This window comes from Lepidochelys kempii, chromosome 11 (assembly GCF_965140285.1).
Source record: "Lepidochelys kempii isolate rLepKem1 chromosome 11, rLepKem1.hap1, whole genome shotgun sequence".
Classification (NCBI taxonomy): Eukaryota; Metazoa; Chordata; order Testudines; family Cheloniidae; genus Lepidochelys; species Lepidochelys kempii.
In genome coordinates this window covers 48663890-48689919 of record NC_136390.1, presented here as the reverse complement: position 1 = coordinate 48689919, position 26030 = coordinate 48663890, and the positions used below count along the sequence as shown (strand labels likewise).

The window sequence follows — 26030 nt, the reverse complement described above, 5'->3', positions numbered from 1 at the left end:
TGCCTTGATGGCATCACTACTCCTTGCTGGTGGAAGTCACCCAGGAGATGGGGCTCGCTGTCTAGGATTATGCTCGTGAGGATAGCCTAATTTTAGGAGGGAAATCAGGCCACAATGAGTAACCATCTCCTGATCTCATTCCTGCAGACCCACAGAGCAGTGTGCACAGAGGGAGGCTTAAGTAGGTCAGTAGGCTAAGAAAGACCATGCTGCAGAGCTGATACTGCTAATCTTCTTCACTCTCCAGCCCAGTTGTAAAAGTAGAACGAAACCAATCACCATCCCCTCTACTTACATCGAAGCAGAAAGGATACATGGAATTAGCATAGATGGTCCAAGGCATCAATTATGCATGTTGCCACTACATACACAAGCACCATTTAACTATGCCATTAAATAACTGCCATGTTATCTAAGTAATTATATACATCCCATCACTGTAATAAGTGAATGTCAGGGGTGGCCCCCAGAATTGAATCCCAGACACGCTTATTCTCCCTGGTATAGAGTTGAGCTGTGGTGCAGGAGAAAATCTAGTGCACAGAGTCTGAGGAGGGATAGTGCAAAGATCAAAATTTTTAGGCTGTACTCAGCACAGATCTAAACTAGAACCTCAAGATTCTTTGGGAATGAATAAAGGCAATGTAGCATCTCTTGTTATGAAAAAGATATTCATTAGTATTGAATGCACTCTTAGTTGGTCAAAATAGATGTGATTGTTTAGTGGATTTTTCAGTGAGTAATTAAATACACTTCTGGGAAATTCAATAACATTGCAGACTGTAGTCTGAAGCTGTAAATTTTCTGAACTTTTTGGAAGATATAGGGAGGAGATAAGGTACTGCTGATAAATCCTCAGGGCTGCCACAAAACCAGAGTCAGATGTCAGAACCTATAAATTTCCAGAGACGGCGCCTCAGACTAATGTTTTTTGGTGCATCGTCATGAATTATTTCTGCTGTGTAGTTTTGTCTCCTTGCGCACACCATGAGGACTGAACAGATTCTTGTGGGTACCAACAGTAGGCTTGCATCTGTGATGAAGCTCTCCAGGGATCCTCTGCAAGTCTGCTGTAAATTCAAACACATGGTGCTAGTACTGAGGGCAGTAGATGCCTCGCCAAAATAGAAGACTATGATGTTTCTCAAAACATAAAAATGAGTGCTGACTCGGTACCTGTAAAATAATGCTACCACTAATTGCCATGCACTAGATAAAATCATTTAACCCTGCGCTTTGCGCTGGTACTGCGTTATAACATTTAATCTTTCACACACATTATCTGGCTTTTAAATTACCTTTTTCTACCCAATTTTATTTGTAAAGAACTAGGAAATTAATTACATATAAATGGTGAAGGCTCCCAAAGGAGACTTAGGCTCAGCATTGCAATGCCTGACTTTAGGCACCCTGCCACCTAGAGGAATGCTCAACCCTGAGTTAGGGGCCCAGGGCATCTATACAAGGAACGGGGAGACTCCAGCCCCTAAAAATGGGATTCACAAAAGCAAGTGAGCTGAGTGGGCACTGTCTAAATTAGCTAGGAGGATGTGCCAAGGAGAGGGGTGTGGCTCAAAGAGACTGAAGTGCCTAACTCTGGGCCAGAGGGAGGCGCCTGTCTCTGCTTGGGATGCTTAGCCATGACTGCTCTCTTGGAGTTAGGCACCTCAGCCCGATCAGCCCTTTTTCACAAACAGTAGTGCTGGTGCAACTGCTACTCCCCATATCCGTCCCATATCCCAGTGGTTAGAACAGTTATGTAGGATGTGGGGGGCCTGGATTCAAATCCTCACTTTGCCTGATGTGAAGGAGGGCCGTGAACCCAGGTTTCCCACAGTAGTGCCCTAACCACAGGGTGAAGAAGGGGCCTCCATCTTGCCTTTTGAAACTGTTCCACTTTGTATGAAATAATTAAATACTCATTGTTCCAGAGAGAGTGACCGGGACTCTATAGCTTAGTGGTCAGGACACTCTCCTGGAAGAAGACCCAGGTTCCAGTCCTCCTGCTCCCATGGCTATTCAAGTATTTCTATGTCGGGTTTCATGCTGTCCTCAGATGCGTAAAAGACTCCCGTTTACTTCAACAGGACACAGACATGATTCTGAAAGCAAAATTCAGTTGTTACCTCTTAATCTCCCACCCACCCACAAATGATCCACTTCATTCTTTAATTTGTATGATTATCAAAATATTGTTTGATTAACAAAGGGTCTAACAAACATATACATATTTAAATTTAACTCTTAATCTCCTTTAACATATCCCATTGCACCCTGACACACAATAACAGAGCACACAGAAATGCTGATAGCATTCTTTATAGATCATTCCAATGCAGAGCCTAAACGTAAAAGGTCAAATTTGTCCCAAGCATAAATTCCAGTAAAGTATCTCAATCCAATACACCAAGAGGAATTTGGCCCAGTATGCTAGACAGGAAGGAGATGAAGTGCCATGTTGAATTATCAGTTTCCTGGATTGCATATATGTACAGAAATACTAATTTTGAACATAGACTGGCTTATTCACTCTTTGTATAGTAATATTAAAAAACAAACTGTTTACTATGGAATTGTCAGAACATTAAACCTAATGTACCAAATTCTCCCTTGAGGTGAGATGCCTTGTACCGCACTGCCAGAGTAATCCAGATGTAAAGTCAATTAACCATTCCAAGGAGAAACAGCCCAATATTAGGGTAATTTTTCCAAGCTGTCACATCAGTATAGGATTATCTTTTGCTACTGCCCTCCCTGCTGCTGATATAACAAGGAGACGGTGACGTGGCTGGATTGCCCCTGTGCTACGCTGAATGCCAGGCAGGTTGTGATCCCTTGTCAGTACACCCTGGCACATGTTGGAGCAGCCCAAGAGATTAGTAATGCATAGAGAAGCACGAGGATCAAGGAAGTGAAAAGGTAAGCTTTTAGCCTCCTTTGCATACCAACCCTGACCTGTTGCAATCTGTGCATTTGACTGTACTAGAGGATCTGACCCAATGGCTGCTTGCAGTCATTGGTTACAATCTATCCTAATCTAGGGATTTTAAAAACACATCCTACTGACCGGGTTGAGAATAATCATCTTGTCAATTACATAAAAGCCACCTGACACAATAGACTGCGGGGGGGGGGGGGGGGGGTGGTAATCTGAATTCTGAGTAGCATGGACTAATATATATAGCTCCCTTTATTTTAAAAAGTATACTGAAGAATCCAATGGCACAGATTTGCATTAAAAATAGAAAAGGAATGATGTGGGATTGCACAAGATACACAACTGTGTAAAATATGGCACACTGCATATAAACACAGGGATTAAATACAAAGCAAAACAATTCTGAATAGATTTCTCCCAATAACTTTTGAAACTTTAAGCTTCAAATTTGCCTTTATGATGTTCTTACTGTTATACATGTATAACGTTTATAACATGGATACATGTGCCAAGAATACAATTTATTTCCTTTTATATAAAAGTGATCTTTAATCAGATATATAATGAAATCTGTATATTCAAGGAATTGTTCTATTATTGCAGCTGTTAAATTCAGAGACCAAGTTTTTCAAACTGCGTGTACACATTTGCGTGTACCAAAGCTCTGACATGTATATACACATTGGGTGAATTGGTGTGCACAAAAAAAGTGCACACATCTGTAAAAATATGAGTTTGATGTTTTTGGACACTAAATATTTGAGAAAGGAGACACACACCAGGGTACCTCACATTATCTGAGAAAGCACAGTAATACATGTTGATCCAATTAGGAATTTGCAAGGTAACATTTACAACTCATTAATTGGAACAACCCCCAAATATTTATTTAATAAAACACCTGCTACAGGCCTGTAACATTTTCCTGAAGCCTTAATATGAATACGCTGCAAGTGTTTACAGTTCCCAGTGAGACTTACAGACTAAGCAGCCTGAAGATGATGGAAATATGAAGGCACATAAGGACACTTTTGGAAGTTTGAAGATTAATGGATTGTTATGGTGCAGAGCAGCTAGCGCACTTGAACTCAAGTAGTGGATAATTTCTTCAGGAGAGAAATGAGTGGACAGAAGACTCATGATTAATACTTATCCTAATCTACTTTTATTTATAAATGAATCATTCCTGCACAGAGGTTTTTAACAGAGTGGGATTTAACAGTAAAGCAAGATAATTTGTGTTTGAATGCAGAGGCTGACAGCAAAGATTTCTCTCACTACATGCACTCAGACAGTCTCTGTCACATCAAAGCTCAGAGTCCCTTTCCATATGTAATCTTCATCTCTCAGCCTGAGAGAGTCCCTGGTTCTCATCAGAGCTGAAAATGCCCAGGCTTTTAAACTAGTTTTCGTAACTCGAGATAATATTTTTCAAATGTTATGCCACACTCACAATACTTTTCATATATTATATCCTCAGCTAGCCATGCCTAGGGTTACTAGTGTTGGGCTGCTTAAAAGCAATTTAAGAAGAAGACACATTCTTCATTATAGACAATGAATGATTTGTTTTTCTGTGGACAGCAGAGAAGATTTTTTTTTTTTGAGTGGGGTTGAAGGAAGGCACCGTAGGCTTTAATGAGCTGTGTGCAAGGGGAAGGGAGATGGATGGAGTATCCACTATTATAAAGAACCTTCTATGTCTCTCCCTATTCTGAAAGGGCCCACTAAATAGCTATATAGTTTGTGCTGCCTCCAACGAGCGGCTCTGCTGTAGCTTTTCAATATTGTTTTTACTTCATTTCACAAGAAGTTTTCTTTAGTAGCAGGACTCCTATAAAGTGTTCAGCAGAAAGAGCTAAATGTCTGCCCACTTTGGGGTAGTGACTGACTATAATCTTAAATGTAGATTACAATCAGTGTAATTCCTAATGCAGAGACAACCTTATTGTCACTTCCTGATTTGGAATGCTTTGCTTTGTGTATTGCTTTTTTTTTTTTTTAATGTAGGAGTTTTGCTTGTTTAGTATGGAACAAAAAATTGAATATGACCTTAATGTAATTACTTAGTCCTTTAAAAAACAACATCCATTTAAATGAACCTTCCTGATGGGCAGATAATTTGGAGATTCTTGGACTCTCTGAAACATTCATTTATAAACATTCACTTTTTTATTTTAATACACAGAAACATCAATTAGTGCAGCTAGGAAATGCCTTATATTCAACACAGATCCTTTCTTCTCCCAGCTGAAAGGTGGGGGCTTGCACTGTCTGGGGAACTGAAATAGGGTAGGGAAATGAACACCTTCATTCTGAGGTGTCCTTTTATGTGACTCAAGCAAAATGTGTTTGAACTTCAGTGTTGTTTTAAAATAGAGTTACTGGCAACTACACAAAGACGACTGGTGATTAATTTAAATATGCTACTTGGCATCTTCAGCATAAACACAAAGTTTTTGCTGCCATATGGGTGATAACTTAAAATCGTAAGTTTTTGACATTATGCTTGCTTCAGTTTGACATGGTTAGATGATACCAGATGGTTCACTGAAGAGGGCATATTCTTTGTTTCTCAGACTGAGGAACCAAAAACATCTCTACGTTTTATCAGCTAAAGTATCGTGAAGTTGTAAAACAACAAAAAGCTGCACATTATAGTGAATCACCCAAGGGTTCACACCAAATTATAATGCTAACCTTGAGGATACCTTCCCATGTCTACTTAAGATAGGAGGTTGCCTAACAGAGGTGGTATTCATGAAGGTTTCACAACACAGTCGGCTGCATTAATGGGCCTCATTTAATGTGCTTCTGTTCATCAGAAAATGACCTAGTACACTGCTGAGAATAGTTACTCCTGTCTCATTCAGAGATGAGCACTGTAAAGCCATATATATTGTTGAAGCCCAAACTCACCTTCAGAAATATTAAACAAAAAACTGTTTTAGTACTTGAAGGAAAACAAAACCCAAAGAGTTAACAGCCCACATATATTATCAACAGGATAATCCCATGACAGATGTAGAAGCAAGACCCTCAGGAACCAGTACACAGTATCTGTGCAAGAGGTCTGCCAAAAGCTAGATATTGCTGTTGGAAAAACTATCTTTCAGATCTGCTAACAGCTGGGGGAGGAGAGTAGGAACTGGTCCTTTCCTTATCATATTAGGGTCGGGGGAAAGGTAGGAAGGAAGGAAAGAAAGAAAAAGTGACAGAGTGAGCAAATGGCACATTTCTTTCATAAATAATTTAAAATAATATTTTTAAAATAGTCCAAATACAACTATTTCATATTTCATTAAAGGGAAAAAGTAATTTTGAGGAACTAAATCCATTCAAGGATTCTTATTCTGAATGCCCGATACATAAATGTCAGCATTAGTATATATCCCTTTTCCATGGCATAGCTGTGCATGTTATTTGATACATAATCCAGTGAGCTTTTATTCTGCAACCACAATATGCAGGAGATCCAGATGGGCTAGTCCTGGAGGAAGTGAAGCAGTGATGAGGGAGCACAGCAAGTGTTATTCATGACACTAATTAGGTTGCATTTTAAAAGATGCTTTTTCTATATTTTTATGTCTTTCTTTGAAACTGTGTAAAAATCATTATGAAAAATTGAGGAATTAATTTTTGGATAGATTCCACATTTCCTTGTTTTCTGTATTTCCTTGCTTTTAGACATAAGCACAGGAGGAGTGGTTGGGGAATATGCATATACAAATGGGTTTAATTTTGAAAGCAAGCTACAATTAATTCTTCTCTCTGACCCCAAATTATACTAAAATTCTGTTATTTGTGGAAGCGTCATTCTCTAAATGGAGATGATGAATTTTGGCTTCACATCTAATTTAGATACATTTATCATTAATTTTCCACATTCTCCTTCCTAACCTTTTGTTCTGAGAAAGCCAAACTGTTACTGTAGTGTAATTATTAAGTAAAAGTGTCAGTATTCATTATTTCCTGTGAAAACTATCATTCAGAGTTGTTACCCATTTTAACCCACCAGATTTTAAGCATTGCCTTGGAAAAGATTATTCTGCTGTACAATACTCTGATGAGGATTTATTTTTCAATATTCACATTAAATAAAGGAACACAGTCACCGTATACCTATGTTGAATAATCTTACATAAACTACAGAATTCCATCATGTTAAGATGGAAGGGGGGGGGAGGAAACAGTCCAAATCAAGCACCAATATATACATAAGTAATTGCATGTTTTAAAAGAAGACTCAAACCTCTGAAAGACGCATTTATAAATCTCTCCCTTTTTCCCTTTTATGAGACTTCTTGCCACCATTTCCACCAGCAGTTGGGTCTTAACATTTAACATTCACAGAAGCTGACAAGCTTAGCAAATTCTTTTGGCTCTGGGTACTCATCTGCCATGAAAATCAGCTTGCATTTTTTTTTTTTATGTAACTGGTAGCTAAAAGGAGCTCCTTATCTCAATACATGAAATTAGGAAGACATGTTAGGGAACATAACTGGTTTTAACTGAGGAACTGGGGAGATTCTAGTAAGGGTCTGCTATTTATGAGAGATAAAAATTCAGATCTAGGGTGTTCCTCAGACTTCGTTTTTGTGGGAAGGAGTTATAAAAGAATTTTAATATACTGGTTGTTTGGGGTTGTGCTATATTCAAGGGAAACCATAAGAGTATGAGTGTGTAAGAATCAGAGATTGAAGGGTGGTTTGTTTGTTTTTTTGTTTGTTTGTTTGTTTTTTGGTAGGGGGGATATAGATTAAGCGTCTCTCAATAGCATAATTTGGAAAAGAAGCAAAGATGGAGGGGAATGGGGGAAGTGGAGTTGGACCATAGTGTTTGTTTTAAGAACAGAGAGATGATCATTCCAGAGAACTTCTTGGCATAGATAGCAGAAAGTATGAGAGGGATCATTCCAAAGCATGTTCTTTACAGAAGGATTAGGGATTGTCAAGGTTCCTCCCCCACTCTGAACTCTAGGGTACAGATGTGGGGACCTGCATGAAAAAACCTCCTAAGCTTATCTTTACCAGCTTAGGTCAAAACTTCCCCAAGGTACAAAATATTACACCCGTTATCCTTGGACTGGCCGCTACCACCACCAAACTAATACTGGTTACTGGGGAAGAGCTGTTTGGACGCGTCTTTCCCCCCAAAATACTTCCCAAAATCCTGCACCCCACTTCCTGGACAAGGTTTGGTAAAAAGCCTCACCAATTTGCCTAGGTGACTACAGACCCAGACCCTTGGATCTTAAGAACAATGAACAATCCTCCCAACACTTGCACCCCCCCCCCCTTTCCTGGGAAATGTTGGATAAAAAGCCTCACCAATTTGCATAGGTGACCACAGACCCAAACCCTTGGATCTGAGAACAATGAAAAAGCATTCAGTTTCTTACAAGAAGACTTTTAATAAAAAATAGAAGTAAATAGAAATAAAGAAATTCCCCCTGTAAAATCAGGATGGTAGATATCTTACAGGGTAATTAGATTCAAAAACATAGAGAACCCCTCTAGGCAAAACCTTAAGTTACAAAAAAGATACACAGACAGAAATAGTTATTCTATTCAGCACAATTCTTTTCTCAGCCATTTAAAGAAATCATAATCTAACACATACCTAGCTAGATTACTTACTAAAAGTTCTAAGACTCCATTCCTGGTCTATCCCTGGCAAAGACCAGCATACAGACAGACACAAACCCTTTGTTTCTCTCCCTCCTCCCAGCTTTTGAAAGTATCTTGTCTCCTCATTGGTCATTTTGGTCAGGTGCCAGCGAGGTTACCTTTAGCTTCTTAACCCTTTACAGGTGAGAGGAGCTTTCCCCTGGCCAGGAGGGATTTCAAAGGGGTTTACCCTTCCCTTTATTTTTATGACAGGGATACTAAGGGAGGTAGGAAGAGGAAACCAGTTGTTGGGGCCCAGAGTATATAAGAATGTTATTACACAGTCTGACAAGATGAGTGAGGTAATATCTTTTCTTGAACCAACTTCTGCTGGTGAGAGAGACAAGCTTTTGAGTTTACACAGAGCTCTTCTTAGCTCTGTATGGCTCAAAAGCTTGTCTCTCTCACCAACAGAAGTTGGTCCAAGAAAAGATATTACCTCACCCACCTTGTCTCTCCAATATCCTGGGACCAACATGTCTACAACTATATTTCATACATTACATAGTCTGGATTTCTACTGCTGTTAATATAAATCAAGATTTTTGGCACCATAATAGTTATTAGGCTGAGGGGAAAGGGCAGGAATCAGGAAATATTTGCAATGGATATCACTTTCAATATACACCATGAGTGAAATTCATCCCTGTGCAGTTAGCAAGGCTGAATGTAGAGTTTAAGTGATGCATAAGACTTGTGCCAGCCCTCTGTGAATTGAGCCCTGTGAGCAAAAACAATACCTCCTCCATCCATAATGATACAGCTGCAACATGACAACATTTTGCAGTGTTGTCCTGGAGAATTCCTTGCGATTTTCATATTATAATGTATTTCAAGGATGAACCTTTTTATTTATTTATTTACATATGTACAACCACATTTCCCACTCCCAATCTGATATAAATTCCCAGAAATACAGAGATATTTACTCTATATTTACATTGAGATCTTCAGAAGTGCTCAGCACTGGTATCATTCCGCTTCTTCTGAAGTCAACAGAGGCCACTGGGAGCAAAGTGAAGCCAATACTGAGCAGTTTTAAAAATCCTAGCCTTACTGCCATAAACTAGAAGGGCTCTGTAGAGCAGCTTTTACAGGATCATTCATGAAGATACTGCTCCTTTCTTAAATTAGATCTGATTTTGGAGGAAACAGATGAAAGCACTAAGGGCTCAATCTGGCAAGACATCTTTTCCAAAGCACTGAGTTTGTGGGAGTTGAGGGTGCTTAATACCTTACTAAATGTTCTTGGAATTTCACAGATTCAGGCCCTAAATGTGGAAAGAGAGATGCTCTGAGTGCTATGGAGGCACCTGGTAGTGAGTGACTCAATAGTTAGGGTAGCATTCCAAAATCAGCTTAAAATAGAACATAGGAAAGTGATCAGGAACAGTCAGCATGGATTCACCAAGGGCAAGTCATGCCTGTCTGATCTAATTGCCTTCTATGACGAGATAACTGGCTCTGTGGATAAGGGGAAAGCAATGGACGTGTTGTTCCTTGACTTTAGCGAAGTTTTTGACATGGTCTCCCACAGTATTCTTGCCAGCAAGTTAAAGAAGTATGGGCTGGATGAATGGACTATAAGGTGGATAGAAAGCTGGCTAGATTGTCGGGCTCAACGGATAGTGATCAATGGCTCCATGTCTAGCTGGCAGCCGGTATCAAATGGAGTGCCCCAAGGGTCGGTCCTCGGGCTGGTTTTGTTCATTATCTTCATAAATGATCTGGAGGATGGTGTGGATTGCACCCTCAGCAAGTTTGCAGATGACACTAAACTGGGAGGAGAGGTAGATACGCTGGAGGGTAGGGATAGGATACAGAGGGCCCTAGACAAATTAGAGGATTGGGCCAAAAGAAATCTGATGAGGTTCAACAAGGACAAGTGCAGAGTCCTGCACTTAGGACGGAAGAATCCCATGCACCGCTACAGATTAGGGACCGAATGGCTCGGGCAGCAGTTCTCCAGAAAAGGACCTTGGGGTTACAGTGGACGAGAAGCTGGATATGAGTCAACAGTGTGCCCTTGTTGCCAAGAAGGCCAATGGCATTTTGGGATGTATAGGTAGGGGCACTGCCAGCGGATCGAGGGACATGATCGTTCCCCTCTATTCGACATTGCTGAGGCCTCATCTGGCGTACTGTGTCCAGTTTTGGGCCCCAAACTACAAGAAGGATGTGGGAAAATTGAAAGAGTCCAGCAAAGGGCAACAAAAATGATTAGGGGACTGGAACACATGACTTATGAGGAGAGGCTGAGGGAACTGGGATTGTCTAGTCTGCAGAAGAGAAGAATGAGGGGGGATTTGATAGCTGCTTTCAACTACCTGAAAGGGGGTTCCAAAGAGAATGGATCTAGACTGTTCTCAGTGGTAGCAGATGACACAAGAAGGAGAAATAGTCTCAAGTTGCAGTGGGGGAGGTTTAGGTTGGATAATAGGAAAAACTTTTTCATTAGGAGGGTGGTGAAACACTGGAATGCGTTACCTAGGGAGGTGGTGGAATCTCCTTCCTTAGAGGTTTGTAAGGTCAGGCTTGACAAAGCCCTGCCTGGGATGATTTAGTTGGGGATTGGTCCTGCTTTGAGCAGGGGGTTGGACTAGATGACCTCCTGAGGTCCCTTCCAACCCTGATATTCTATGATTCTATGATATATCCCTGTTTTATTTTGTTTCAAATGTGGGTGGCCAACTGGTGTGAAATTTCCTGCAGGATTAGTTTTTAAGCCCTTTGAAATGTATGTGCATTTTTGGTTCCTTTCTCAATTTTTTTATAGGAATTCTTGTATTTGGACTCTAGCTGAACTTTTTCCTTGGCAGTCCTGCTTTTCATTGTTGACTGCTATCTCTAGATAATATGGTCTATCAACACAAAACTTGGTAGACAGGTGTATCCTGTGGAGAACTGGTGCAACAGGGATATTTTTCAAAAAATTGGATTTAGGGTAATTTTTAGCAGTTATTCACATTATAGCTTGATGTTTATGTGCTGTGCACACAAACATGTTTGATGAAAGTTCAGTGCACACAGACCTGATTGGCTGATTGGGACTCGGCGCACACAAGTCTGTTTGGGAGGGCCAGGAATACATAAAGCCTTCCCTGTCAGGAGCTACACTTTTCTGTCAGATTTTATCCTACCTCAGAGAAGGTTCATGTGCAGCTGCTGACTGGTGAGGGGTTCATAAGCTTCTTGCAACAGATAAAATATTCTGTCAGTAGCTGCACCACTCTGTATAAGCTCACATTCTCCCAGTTTATCCAATTTTTAGCCCCCAATTAAGAATTAAAAAACCCTAGGAGAGAGTAATGCATACAAAATTCTGTTGTGAAGTGGGTAGGTTTTTTTAAAGTGTGTATGAACCCTAACAAACCTGTAAAAATAAGGAAATGAAATATTAAGTCACTTACGAGTTCAGACCTTCTGCTCCTCCACCCATGAGCATACACCTTAGTATTACCCCACCACTATACATCACAGGACCTGTACCACTACATCCACTCCTATCCCCTAGGGATGTTTGCTTTCCATCACTAACATTAACTGCCATTCTGCACACAACCCTTTACCAAACTACTTTTCCAACACAACACCAAACATGCACAACTAATAATTTTGGCTGGGGGGTGGAGGGAAGAGGAGATATAACTTGGGAAGGGGTGTGGGCAGAAGGGCAAAAAGAAGGGGAAGAATTAAGGTGGTGAAGCTGCAGGGAAACTCTCCATGAGCCAAAAGCCCAAATGCCTTATAGCCCCCACCAGAAGGGGAGTATATCAGGGCAGGGAAGGATGGTGCTTGTATGTTGGAGATAAGCTAGACCATGGTGTGTAAAGAAAAAGGCACATTCTCTTTCCTTTCCCAAAACACCTGGCAATAAAAATCTGACAGACACTTATGCATGTGTGTAACTTTTTTCACATTCATAATCCATATAATGACAAAGCCCCAAATTTACAACAGGATACATTTACCTTATGTAGATGCAAAACTATTACAGCTGCATGGAATTTTTTTTTTACAACAAAATCATTTTTGACAACATTTCCTGAATAAAATATTTTGTGGAACCATTTGTTTGATTCAAAGTGTTCTCTCTGTGTGTTTTTAAATGAAAAAAAAAAAAAAGAAACCAACACATTTGTTTTCAATAAAAAAGTTTGCTTTTCAAAACCAATTTTATTTTTGAAAACAGACTTCATTTTTAAAATCCAGAAATTTGCAAACATTTTCAAAAAAAATTGTGTAAATGGAAATTTTTTATCCGAAGTACTTACCAATTTCTGACCTGTTCCAGTAATTGCCTTCTTGAATTCAATAAAATGAGCCAAGCGGTCTTTCATTTTAAGTTAAATTATTTCACAGAATTGCAAGGAAACTTATTCAACAAAACTTTTTAATTAAAAAAAATCATAAACAGTCAGTTGACAATCATTATTTTATCAATTTGTTCATAATGCTTTATCCATCATAATGAGTTTCTCCAGAGTACTAAAAAGAAAGTTTATGGCCTGAAGCAAATGAACAATTTTTAAACTCTTGAGACATTTTGTATTGAAGTAAACATAAATGAGAAAGTAAAACATTAGAAAAACAAACATAGAACATAAACAAATTACATACAATGGACAAAATATTAATTCAATTTTCAAACCTGGTTAATTGTTAATACTGTGCCAGAAACATATTTAGGGGCCTTGGATGCATCCAGCAGACTCCCCATAAACCCAATGCAGTTGCATGGAGGAAGGGGAGGGCTATACAGCCTGTACCTCGCTATTCCCCGGCATGAGGGCAAGGAGTAGGCTAAGATGGACAAAGGCCAGTATAACTGAGCTGGGATGGGGCAGTAATGGCTGTTATCTGCTTCTGGTGAGGGCAAGCTGTAGATTATTTCTCCCAGAAACACAGGTGGATTACCTGCCATCCTTTACACAGAGATTGATTACAGGCATAATCTAGTCCTGAATTTTTTTTAGACAGTGTATTAGATCTCTGTGCTACTAAAAGGGAATCAAGTCTTATGGATGGGCACTGTGAAACAGAGAAAATTATATATTATATATATGGATGTGATGGTGTTAACAAAACGTAAAAATGATTGAAGTTTATTAAAATTATTTATGAAAATTCATGACGTCTCAGAGACGGCACATTCACTATGTAATGCAAAACATGCTATTGTTAAATGTGCTTTGCACCATATTTTTATCTAACAACAAAAGAGTTTGAATTCTGAAATCAATGCACAAGAGCTAAACTGTTGGCCATGTGAGCTGTTTTCTTATGTAGCACCCAAAACTACAATAGGCATTTAATTAAGCACTGAAAAAATGAATGTTCTGATTACCTAAGTGTTTACAAACTAAGAGCCTGACCATGTAAACACTTGCACAAGGGAGTAACTTTACCCATGGAAGAAGTTCTATTAAATTTCATGGAATTACTTATGCAAGTAAAACCTGTCAAGTGCTTTCAAGTGACAGCAATCTATATTTAAGGTAAGGTGTGACAAATAACAGCAACAAACAATATGGTGAAAATAGTGAGTAGGAAGAAATTGATTACAAAAGTAATGTCATGCTGTTTTCTAGGTTTGTTGAATGCATACCTTAGGGGCACCACCATATTAATACCAACCCACCCGAAAACATACATTAAAAGACTATTAAAGTTGCAAAGTGAAGCAGTCAAAAGTGCACTCCTCTTGAAAATGTGTTTGCTTTCAAGTTAAATAACGATAATAAACTGCTTTCCCTTAATATACAAATAGTAAGTCAATGCAGCTCCTTGTACAATGTGGAGTAGTTCTGAAGTACCACATGGAAAGTGCTTTCTACCACAATGTAACTAGAGAGAACCATGACCCAAAGATTATATAATGAGCAAAATAAACCTGCTATAGGTTTCTGGGCATAATGGGGCATATTGTGCCATTGATCTAGGTGCAGAACTCCTCATGGAAATCAACTGGGAGTTCAGCATTTAAAAAAAAAAGTACTTGACAAGATACAGTTCATACTGCAGTGGGCCTAATGAAATCAAGGACATCACTGTATTGTGGAGGAGGATTTTGGATATTTCCTTGTTTGATTTACTGAACAAAGGCAGTTTTGAATAAAATCTATAGAAGGTTCACATATTCAGAGATTCCAAGACCAGAAGGGACACATTGTGATCATCTCGTCTGACCTCCTGTACAAAACACAGGCCACAGAACTTCCCTAAAATAATTCCTAAAGCAGATCTTTTAGAAAAACATCCAATCTTGATTTTAAAATTATCAGTGATGGAGAATCCACCATTACCATTGGTAAATTGCTCCACTGCTTAATTAACTTTCTCTGTTAAAAATTTTATTCCTTATTTCCAGTCTGAATTTGTCTAACTTTAACTTTCAGCCATTGGATCATGGTATACCTTTATCTGCTAGACTGAAAAGCCCATTATTTAATATTTGTTCCCCATCGTAGATACTCAGACTGTAACTAAATCACTCCTTAACCTTCTCTTTGTTAACCAAATAGAGTGAGCTCCTGGAGTCTATCACTATAAGGCATGTTTTCTAATCCTTTTTAATCATGCTGGCAGCTCTTCTCTGAGTCCTTTCCAATTTATCAATACCTTTCTTGAATTGTGGGCACCAGAACTGGACATAGTATTCAACCAGCAGTCAAACCGGTGCCATATAATAAGCGTATTAGTGAACTAAACCTTGTAGTCCTAAAACATTTAATTATATAACCATCTAGGTTATTCCTAAATATCGTCTCCATCTGGATTGTGTGTGATATTTTGAAAAATGAAGAAAAAATTCCAGCTCTTGAGTCTTCTTGGGTGTCACTGTTTTGTGCAGGGATCTGCTGAATGCAAGTCACTGCTCAGCTGGGTTGCTTCTGAAATCTCAGTCCTAGCAGCAGAGAGTACTCAGTGAGGGCAAATTAAGGGGAGCATGGAGTCCACTTGAAACACACAAGCCTGGGAGCTGGTAAGATGAATGAGAAGGAAGAGACTCATCTGGGGCAGAGATCGAGAACCTGCACTCAAGCGTATCCGCTTGACAAGGCTTCCTTAAAGACTCAGGCTATGGCTACACTAGAGATCTTACAGCGGCACAGCTGCATCAGTGCATCACTGTAAGCTCTCTAATGTAGCTGCTCTAAGCTGATGGGCAACAGCTCTCCTGTTGGCTTAACTACTCTAGCCCCGGCAAGCAGTGGTCGCCATGCTGGTGGGAGAAGCTCTCCCACCGACATAGCACTGTCTACACTAGTGCTTAAACTGGCATAAATTATGTCTCTCAGAGGGGTGGCTAATTCAGCCACATATATTGATTTAAACTGTAGTGTAGCCATAGCCTCAATTTAAAAGGAATGATAGGGCTGAATGTAGCTGGGGAAAGAACACTTCCAGACTCTCCTCTGGCTGTGACAGGTCTCTGCTACAGCAAACAGTATCTACATGACTGCCAAGTATCTACCTGGAGAACCTGGGGCCTGATTCTTATCTCTCACTGGTTTTACAACTGTGTGTCTTCACTGATTTCACAGAGTTACTCCTGATGTTTACAAGCAGAAAGTGGAGGCCAGAATCCAGCCCTAAGACCAAATTGTTGAATTTATTTTTCAGAGCATCATTTACATACACTACAATTTGTGCATAAGAACATGCATATGAGTTTAATTTTTAATGAAGGTATACATACATTCCATACATATAATTAAAATGCTTGAGCTGGAACCACTACCCCGAAAAAATAAGGTCAACTCTCCACTGAATAGCACTATGACATGAACATCTGTCACTTAAACAAATGCCACCAAGTAAATCTACCTAAAGAATTCTATTATCCATACAGAATGGAGAACAGGGTTATATTTGCAGGTTTATGGAGTGACATCTGTTTGAATGACAGATGTCTGTGCCACAAGAGTGCTGTGCACACTTTGTTTTATTGCTGGAGTAATCTCTTCTAAAGGACTCCATACACTACTACAATAAATTAAGAATTCTTACTTTTATGATAGACTCTTTATATATTTTTTAAAATCTCACTTACCAGGGATTGTAGCTGTAAAATGTAAAAAATCTCCATACATTAAAGGCAGTCTGATGTATTTAGAGTCCTCATGTTATTTATGCCAAAGCTTAAATCCATGTGTTCAGATTTCATTATCTTGGTTTGAGTATGAGATTGCAAACAATTCATGCAAATCTGTAAAACATTCATTATAATTTGTATTAAAATTAAACCCTGCTTTAGGTATTTCCAATTTGGGAATATTTATTCTTTCTACTGTATGTTATACTAGTCCATAACAATACTTATCATTGTATTGAATTATCTACTGCAGTGGTTCCCAAACTTGCTCCGCTGCTTGTGCAGGGAAAGCCTCTGGTGGGCCAGGCTGGGCTGTTTACCTGCTGCATCCACAGGTTCAGCTGATCGCAGCTCCCAGTGGCCGTGGTTGGCTGCTCCAGGCCAATGGGAGCTGCTGGAAGTGGCGCGGGCCAAGGGATGTACTGGCCGCCGCTTTCTGCAGCCCCTATTTGCCTGGAGCAGCGATCAGCCGAACTTGCGGACGTGGCAGGTAACAAACTGGCCCGGCCCGCCAGGGGATTTCCCTGCACAAGTGGCGGAACAAGTTTGGGAACCACTGATCTACTGTATGATGGCCATTACACACACAGCACTCCTCTATCCTTAACTGAGCCTGTTGTGTGTCTACTAACTATATAGGTTATACTATACTATACTAACTACTAATTATATTGCTACACTAACTATATAGGATAGGTTTGTAATTTGTGTAGTGTCTTCGTATTATCTTCACGCTCAGATGCAATATCCTTGAATTTCTGCCTTAATAAGATCTTTAACACAGAAGGCTGTTATGTTCAATGGCAAAAAATATATTAACACAGAGTTAAGATTGCTTGGTAGCATGTCATTCCTTTGCAGAACATTGAGTTGAGCAAAACTCAAACTTCTGAAAACCAGAAAATGCATAGTTTAGGGTTCCCCATTCAACCTTAATTCTGCCCTCTTTCAGCAATGTCCCAATATACGCCTTTAATACATATAATTTATTCTGTCAATCCCACAGTTGCTGAAGTGTATAAGGTCTTCACCTCCTTTTACAATCTATTCATTCCCAGAATTCCTTCTAATATTATTAAAGGACAAAAAAGGGTGAAGGGAGGAGTTGCCCACACCACTTTTTCACTTTCCTCTTTGAGGAATGCCCCAATGTGTACATAGCACATACTCACACTGGGCCCTGGCACTATAGGATTTAGCAGGTTCCAGATGCTAGCATACATACACACTCACACTTAGTCAACCCCCCGCCCCATAAAGAATGCCCAACATGTACAATTTAAGAAGCATTTAAAAGCCTTTTACAACTCCCTTGCATTTACAGGATGCCATCTCAACCTACATTTTCTCTTAACCAACATTAAAGAATTGGAACCCTTTCACTTCTCTGCTGACAATAGCCTTTGAATAAAAAGCTTGTGCCCTCCTACTGACAAAACCTATACAATTATGCACTGAAATGATGCATACATATCCTGAAGGTACACATGCAGCTCTTCCCTTTGGTCACACACATCAAAGGGCGCAAAACATAGATCTCCTCCTATCATACGCACAACTGTGTCATCCCCCTCACATGGATCCGACGAAGTGGGTAGTCACCCACGAAAGCTTATGCTCCAATATGTCTGTTAGTCTATAAGGTGCCACAGGACTCTTTGCCGCTCTTACAGATTCAGACTAACACGGCTACCCCTCTGATACTTGCCCCCTCCCCCCCAAAGTAATCCTTAATTGTGCATTTCCTGAGTTTTGCTCAACTCAACATTTTGACAGGGAATGATACACCACCAAGCAACCTTCACTTTGTATTGACATAGCTTTTGCCATTGAATGTCCTAGGTTTTTTAACAGGAAGAGATATGTGGCTGGTAGGAGTTAATTGTTATTCAGGCAGTTGTACACATCATCATGTCCTGCAATTAACATGTAATGGACCACATCAGCCTGTAGTCAGCAATCCCCATATCATGGTGTACTCCTTGTTCTCCCACAAAACTCCTGCAACCTCAAGATCCAGGAATCATCCAGAATCTACATTTTGCAACCCTGGCAGCACACACTTATTTTCCGTCAGCAGTCAAGTACCTGTGTTGTCTGTACCTCCGCTCTGTTTGTCTTTGGAAACTGTGCATTAATCTACCCTGAGATCAAGAAGTAGCCACTTGCCCCCACACTCCACTTATACCCCCAGGGATGAGTAAAATACAGATTTTCTCAATCAATCAATCCAAGGCTTACCTACGATCAGTGCTCATTGCCTAATCCTTACATAACCAAAACCCCTATCCCTGTCCCAGTACCCCATTCCCTACACCGCACACAAAGTCCCTTGTCTCTGGCTTCTCCCCACCAGTCATAACAAAAAAAAATTGGTAGACTGGCTGCTGACCATTCTACTGTATTCAGTAAACCTCCCCATAAAATAAAAACACATTATAACAGAGACAACTTACAACAAGCAACACAAGTTATTAAATCTTTACTGCAGAGGTGTACAAAAGTTTGTACTAAAAATGTCAGTGGCAGGGTGTTCACCAGGGGCAATGCCATTGTCACATTCCCTTAAACTATCCAGACAAGCGTACAGTGGCTGCATACAAACCCCCTCCCATATTTTTTTCTTTATTAGTGCATGCACACTTCCAGACTCTACCTCTCTTCACACAAAGAACTGAAGTGTCCTTAAATACTGTTTACAGCTTGCGTCCCCCAGAGACTTAATGGGTGCCAGGCTCTACCATGGATAAATATAGACCAGCTGAGACCATATTTACCTGCAGCACAGCAAAAGTTTGAACTTTAGTTCTGCACCAAAAACAAACAAATCACCTACCTAGAATTTTTTTGGGAAAAAATGGCTATTTATTCTGGGTTTATATCTCCAAACTCCCTGGCTCAAATGATCCTAAACTGGAATAAGGACTGGAGTACTATACACATCCCATAAGGCAATGCAGATTGAACCTCTGATGGAGCTGCAGGATACATCATGGAAGTCCTGCAACAGTGCATTAAGGGAGATATAATCCAGCCAGGGAGCCTAGCACATAGAGAATAATGGGTACATCAGGTTTATGAACTACACCTCCCATGAAACAACAACAGACAAAGGATGACAGAAACAAAATATTATCATAATCCATTTCACAGATGGTGGAACTGAGGTAGAAAAAGATAAAGGCTAGGACATTCAAATTATCTTAATGGAGTCAGGCCTCCAACTCCTATTAATGTTTTCATCCCAAGGTCACAGAGGAAGTTTGTAGCAAACCTAGGAACTGAACCTGGATCTCCTGAGTTCCAGGCTCATGTCTTAACAAAAAGGAGCAATTTCCTTTCCAGACTGTAGTCCTCTATTAATCCACAAAGCACAGACTAGTTTGAACATTGCCAACATGCTTCCACTCTGATTTGGATGTACAATCTCTATTACAGGAAAGTTATTTCAATAAAAAAGTAAATATTATAACATGCTACCCATGTATGTCTATTATGTGAAACAAATATTTAAATGGATAATATGAGAAATAACCTGTGACCACATAATCCTATATTGTAGTAATAGATCTTATTATGCAAGATATGACAAATATGTTTCTAAAGTTTGGAAAAATAATTGTAGAGTATCATACTGTATGGGTTGAATTATTTGAGAAATAGCATAACAAAGTGATAAAAAACAAAAGGCCAGACTGATTCCCGGACTGATGCTGAGCAGCACCTTACCACAAGTCACCGATACTACTTCTCCTGAGTAAGGTTATGAGAATTTGGCCTTAAATGATAATGCCTATGTTTATAAAATGCTTTCAGATCCTTCAGATTCAAGATGAAATAAACTACATAAATGTAAGATATTACTATTTCAATTTCCTTTTTTTATTTCACGGTCAATATTCATTTTTATAACTATGCTGCTTTAGACTAGTTTAATTATTTTAAATGTGCTGTTATTGGAAGTTATTGAAGGGATAAAAATCAATTTACTGACCTTTCTCTCCCCTCCCCTATTTTTTTCAGATAGTTTCCTTTGAAAGTTTTGCTTGATTTTGTAGGGGGAGAGGAGGTTATTTTATTTTATTCTTTTTCAAGCTCTTCTGTGCCTTTAAAGTGATAGATCTAATACTTCAAAGTATTTTATACCACTAGTATATATTTTTAAAAAGGAAATCAAGCCATTTATTTGTTACAGTACAAAAGAGAATTCTGAAATAACAACAACCTTAGGCTAATTTACATTAGATGAAAGTAATTGAAACTAATTGATTTGAAAAAAGTGTATTTTACATGGGTGATTTTATTTATTCATAACACCTAGCTACATCTTTAGCTGCTAATACACCTTTTTAATTTACTTACCATACATGTTTTACTTATTGGTATTAAGAACCATGAACTAATATATACCAATCATACTGAGATAAGTGCACAAATATAATTTGATTATTTAAAATGTGTTAAAATTATCAAAACGTACCAATGTGACATTAAACTCAGACGACTACAAAGGAATGATCACACATACTGTACATTAGAACTCTGATTATCCAAAAGATAGATTGTATCACTCAAACTTCAGAGCACTGAGGACTGGAATAATGAGGGGAGCTGGCTAGCCAGGCTCCCCTATATGCCAAATGCAAAGACACTTGGTTCCCCTCGTTCTAGGCAGCTGGCTGTCTTGCCCGAGACCTGCTGGCTCAGCAGGACTACAGCACATAAGCCCCAGGATGCGGAAATAGCCCTCCCTGACAGCTGTCTTAGTCCATCTGACATGAATTTTAATGAAATGTCATAATATTATTTTCTTCTCACAAAGTTAGTTTTAATAAAGCCTCTGCTGGCTCCCCACAGGTATTACTTCTCTCTCCCAAGAACCTCCCTTTCTTTCTGTCCTTGATCTTTCAATTCTCTCATTCATTTTGAACTGTATGGAGGGTATCTGTAGAGTATTTTGCATAGTGACCAGCAGAAGTGGAGACAGTGCTTTGTACTGGGCCCAATATTATCCACCTGCAGGAAAACCTCTACAGTGTTTCCTCCTAATCCTTATCTACAAAATGCAACTCCCTTCTCTCCATCAGCTCGTACATATAACTAAATTCCTTGCCAGACAAAATCAGCTCCACTTTGGATGGAGTAATAAATATTTTGCAAGGGATCTGACAATGTACAGGTCTTTGGGCAGCTAACCATACACACACACACACACACACTAAAAATATTCCCTTTCATCTTCATGCAGTGCTGGAAGTTTCTGATGCTTTTACACTGACCAAGGATAAATTAAAAAATAAAAGCTTGCAGTGCAAAATTTTCAGTGTCTTTAATTACTAAATGAAAAATACATTGTCAGATGCTTTGCTATTAATTACATATCATCACCTGGAAACGTGTGGCTGGTGAAATTAAGATCACAATGAGTGATTCAGACCCACTTTGCATAAAAACAGATTCTAAAGAACATTTAAAATGCTCTAAAAGAAAAGCCATTAGTAAAGCTGTTGCCTATTATAAGGTAATTCTTAGCAAAATGATTAACTGTTATTAAATACATAAGCATGTGTCTAAAGAGTGTGTGTTCTATACAGCACACTTCCTACTAAAATTCAGACTGATGAACTTAACGAAAAATAAACAAAAAATCAAAATAATATCCTGATCCTCCCCCTTCTGAGATCAAAGGCATAACTTCCAATGTCATCATTGGTGTAAGATCAGGGCTTCAGTAAATATTTCTTTGTCAATAGGAAGAGAATACCAGGACACCAACTATGACCTTGAATTGCACAAGTCATAAATTGGCACAGAATTTGCCCAAATAGGAAATAATTTATAATGTAATTACTGGTCCAGAATATATAATAGCTGATATTAAACAGTTCACATTTAATTACAGCATAGTGGCATCTGAGATATTACAGATATTTCCAGTTGTATGTATAGAGAAACTCTGGCATCTAGCATACTGCGTAAAGAAGATGAAGGTGAATATTGGCAACCACTCTAACATCGTGCAAAGGGCATATCTAAAAACAGAAATTTTTTTTAATTTAAAACAAAAACTTTACAGACAACCTCAGTACACTCCCCTACCCCCTAATTTTAGTTTCCAGGTGTTGTCTGCAAGAGCCAGGGCTCGGAAAATTCTGCTTGATTCTTGTTGAGGGTGAGTAATTTATTACGGGGGAGTGAAATGCTGTTATTTTTCTCATTAACAATCACTGTAATAAAGCATTGGTACGTGTATTTTTTGTCTGGGCTGCTAAATTCTCATGACAATTTTGCAAGACATATCTATATGGATATTCTTCTCTGTGCGTGTTTGTTACATTTTTGGCAAACATATTGAATTCGCAGTTTTATAATACTATTCAAATATCCCAATCACTAGGACTTCAGTACTATGGTAACAGGAGGAAGCAGAACAGCAAATGCACTGGTATGATCTTAAAGGCAAGCCAAGTAAGTTAGTTTTCAGTTAGTTTACCTATATCGGGATAAATTAGTAACTGCTATGATAAAATACATAATAAAATACCTAAATTTTAAAAAAAAGTTTTGCTCAATGTATGTGAAATTCAGATTATCTGCACTCTGCAGGGGACTGCCTTTAAAGAGAAAATTCAGTCTTTCCAACTATCTTTGACAGATTTGCCACTCCAGCAGGAAAACTGGGAATTAACACTTCACTGGGCTAATGGACTGAAACCTTCACTAAGACAATCAAGACAACACAAGTTCACAAGGACCCAGAGATTGATTTATTTCAGTGCCATTTCAAGCATCTTTATGTTTAATACAAATTAATTTACAAGGTTACTGGCCACACTCCTAAGCATGTAGCGGGTGTTGAAGCCACCTCTTCCACAGCTGGTTCAATGATAAGCAGTAATGGCACATGCCTCTTACTTCTGTATTTCTTGCTGTTCCACGAACACAGTCAAGGATTTGACTTTAATCAAATTTAGAAGAGTGAACGCTATAGTACATGCTCACAAAAGCCAGGAAACTCAAAGGAAAAACCTTAATATTGTTTATAAGAGAGCTGTAGTCTGACCAATGCCTTGTGCTGCACATCACTGTAAACCTGAGAAAAATCAGCTATTGTGTATTCATGCCACACATGTGATCCCTTCCTCTTCTTGGGCTTTATTGTATTTCTTTCTGATCTCTTTCTTTTAAACAAATTACACCAAAGGTGGATTGTTATCCAGAAGTGTTATAAACACAATTATGGACTGAGACTGTTCTAGGACATAGTCTGACTGGTCAATTATGTCTCTATAATTCCTGGTAGGGAAATAAAATGAGTTAAAAGCAAAGAAGCCGGTTTGGAGGGAAAAGCAGCTGAAGCACACACGCCCCCACACGCGTGCGTGCACACACACAGACGCACACTGTTGTTTCTTTGGTTTTCTTACGTTTAATTGGTGTCTATGCCCAGCCATAATTTCTTTGGTTACCTTTTAAGGTTTTAGTTGCTCATAGTTTTAGTTGCTAACAGGAAAATCGGGAGCTGTTTAGCACTATCCGTTCCTCATCCCTCATATAAAACTAGAACTTCAGAAAGGGGCCTGGAAGCGAACAAAATGCCATTAAGTGCACCAGCTGGCGCCATGCTTTTCAAAGGAAGACACATTAGTTTCAGGGCATCTGGCCTTCCCATGGTACTCCACAGCAGCCAAGAAATATTCAAGTTTCCAAAAGCTGTTTCACGCTCCCAATTCAGTTTTATAAACAGACACCAGAACTTAACTCCTCTAGGCTGTTAGGCAGATCCAGCTGAAGAGAAGCAAGGGAGGTAAATGACAGGGATTTTGAAATGACTCTGAAATCAGAAGGGTAAGAGGGTTGGGGGGGGGGGATCTTGCAGAATTCCTAAACTTAATTTTCCTTCTTAGCTACATCACAGCTTTTGTGCCATTAGACATTCAAACCACCAGAGTTATACAGTTTACTTGAAAAGGCAATAAGGCTAATAATACTGACAGATATAAATTGCCAAACTCATTCCAAATAAGAAATAGAAATGCTGGGCATATAGGAAGAGAAATGTAAGATCTGTTAAGAAATTATTGGAGTCTATTCATTCTAGGTCATTCTGATTCGGCAAGTAAGAATGGGTAAGACTATAATAATATCCATAGAAGTTTTAGCTGTTCTGACTTGAAAATTATATAATAAAATGACTGTTGTATGATACAGAATTACAATTTTTAGATGAGTTATACTACTATAAAAGAATTTTAATATAATATGTTTAGCACCTTCAAAAGAAAGTCATCTTTGCACATAGTTGCCCAGTAAAATACTTTTTTCAATAAAGTCATTTACCAGGGACCAACTTGTTTTGCTACTATTACAGTTTCCCCTCTTACCTATTTTATTTTGCTTTGACAATGTATTTTAAAGGCAGTAAAGCAGAAAGCAGTAAAAGAAGCAATAATGAAGGAAGAGACACACAAAGTGATCCTTAATGGATTGTCAGCTCATGAAGGCAATTCACAAGCTGTAGCAAAATGAGTTCTATGCAGAAAAGAAATCAATACTCATTGTAGCATCCTTCCTACTACACTGCAATTTATCAGCTAAACAGAATACTGTCACATCTCATAGGCCTTAGAAAACTAGTTGCTCTCAGAAGCAGTATTTATTCTATACCGGTTCCACCACAGCTGAATCTGATTTGTTTATAGCATAGGTCTGCTGCCTTTCAATTTGAAAATCAGGACAGGGCAGCCTGTTTAACAACAAGAGCCAACAATTTTGCTTTATGAAGTGCACTCTGAGGGTCAGATATGATCCAGGGAATCCTGGAATATAGCCCGTGGCTGCCTTCTCCCTGTGATTTCAAGTAGAGGACAAAGCTGTCCTACTGCAAATTTTTATTGCTGGTGATCTCAGACAAGTTTATTTCAGCCAAGCAGGCATAATTTAATGCACTTATTTTTAAAAGTAAAATACATGTAAATATGTATTATGCAAATTGTGTGTGGTTCTGGGTCTTCTCATGTGTTGTCAATGCAGCTCTTGATGTAGAAAAGTCTGAGCACCACTGCTTTGAAAAATAGGACAACAGAGGACCTATTTTGGAGAAAGCAAATTAAAGCCTTCCATGACTTAAATTGATCTTTAAAAAGCTGCAAATCTAGAAGTATTTACACAGTAGGAAAAACTCATGATAATGTAGCTTCTGTACTTACTAATACAAGTGACGATGAGGAGAGGAGAGTAAAAAAGGGAAAAAAACTAAAACTTTATAGAAATTTAGCTTTTCAAAATGCCATCACCGATGCCTGCAATTTAATAACGTTTTTTT

The 26030-nt window shown here is 38.9% G+C and overlaps 1 protein-coding gene across 2 annotated transcripts in view; it reads right to left on the bottom strand.

The window, feature by feature from the left end:
- ZNF804A (zinc finger protein 804A) overlaps positions 1 to 26030 on the bottom strand; it is a 235289-nt gene that overhangs the window by 164181 nt on the left and 45078 nt on the right. Inside the window, exon 2 of one of the 2 annotated variants that reach the window (XM_073306100.2) lies at positions 16664 to 16819. The exons of the other annotated variant lie outside the window; for it this stretch is intronic. Within the exon in view, the coding sequence (XP_073162201.1) occupies positions 16664 to 16699 (36 nt within the window). The 5' untranslated portion in view covers positions 16700 to 16819. The remainder of the gene's footprint in view (positions 1 to 16663; positions 16820 to 26030) is intronic. 2 annotated transcript variants of the gene reach the window in all.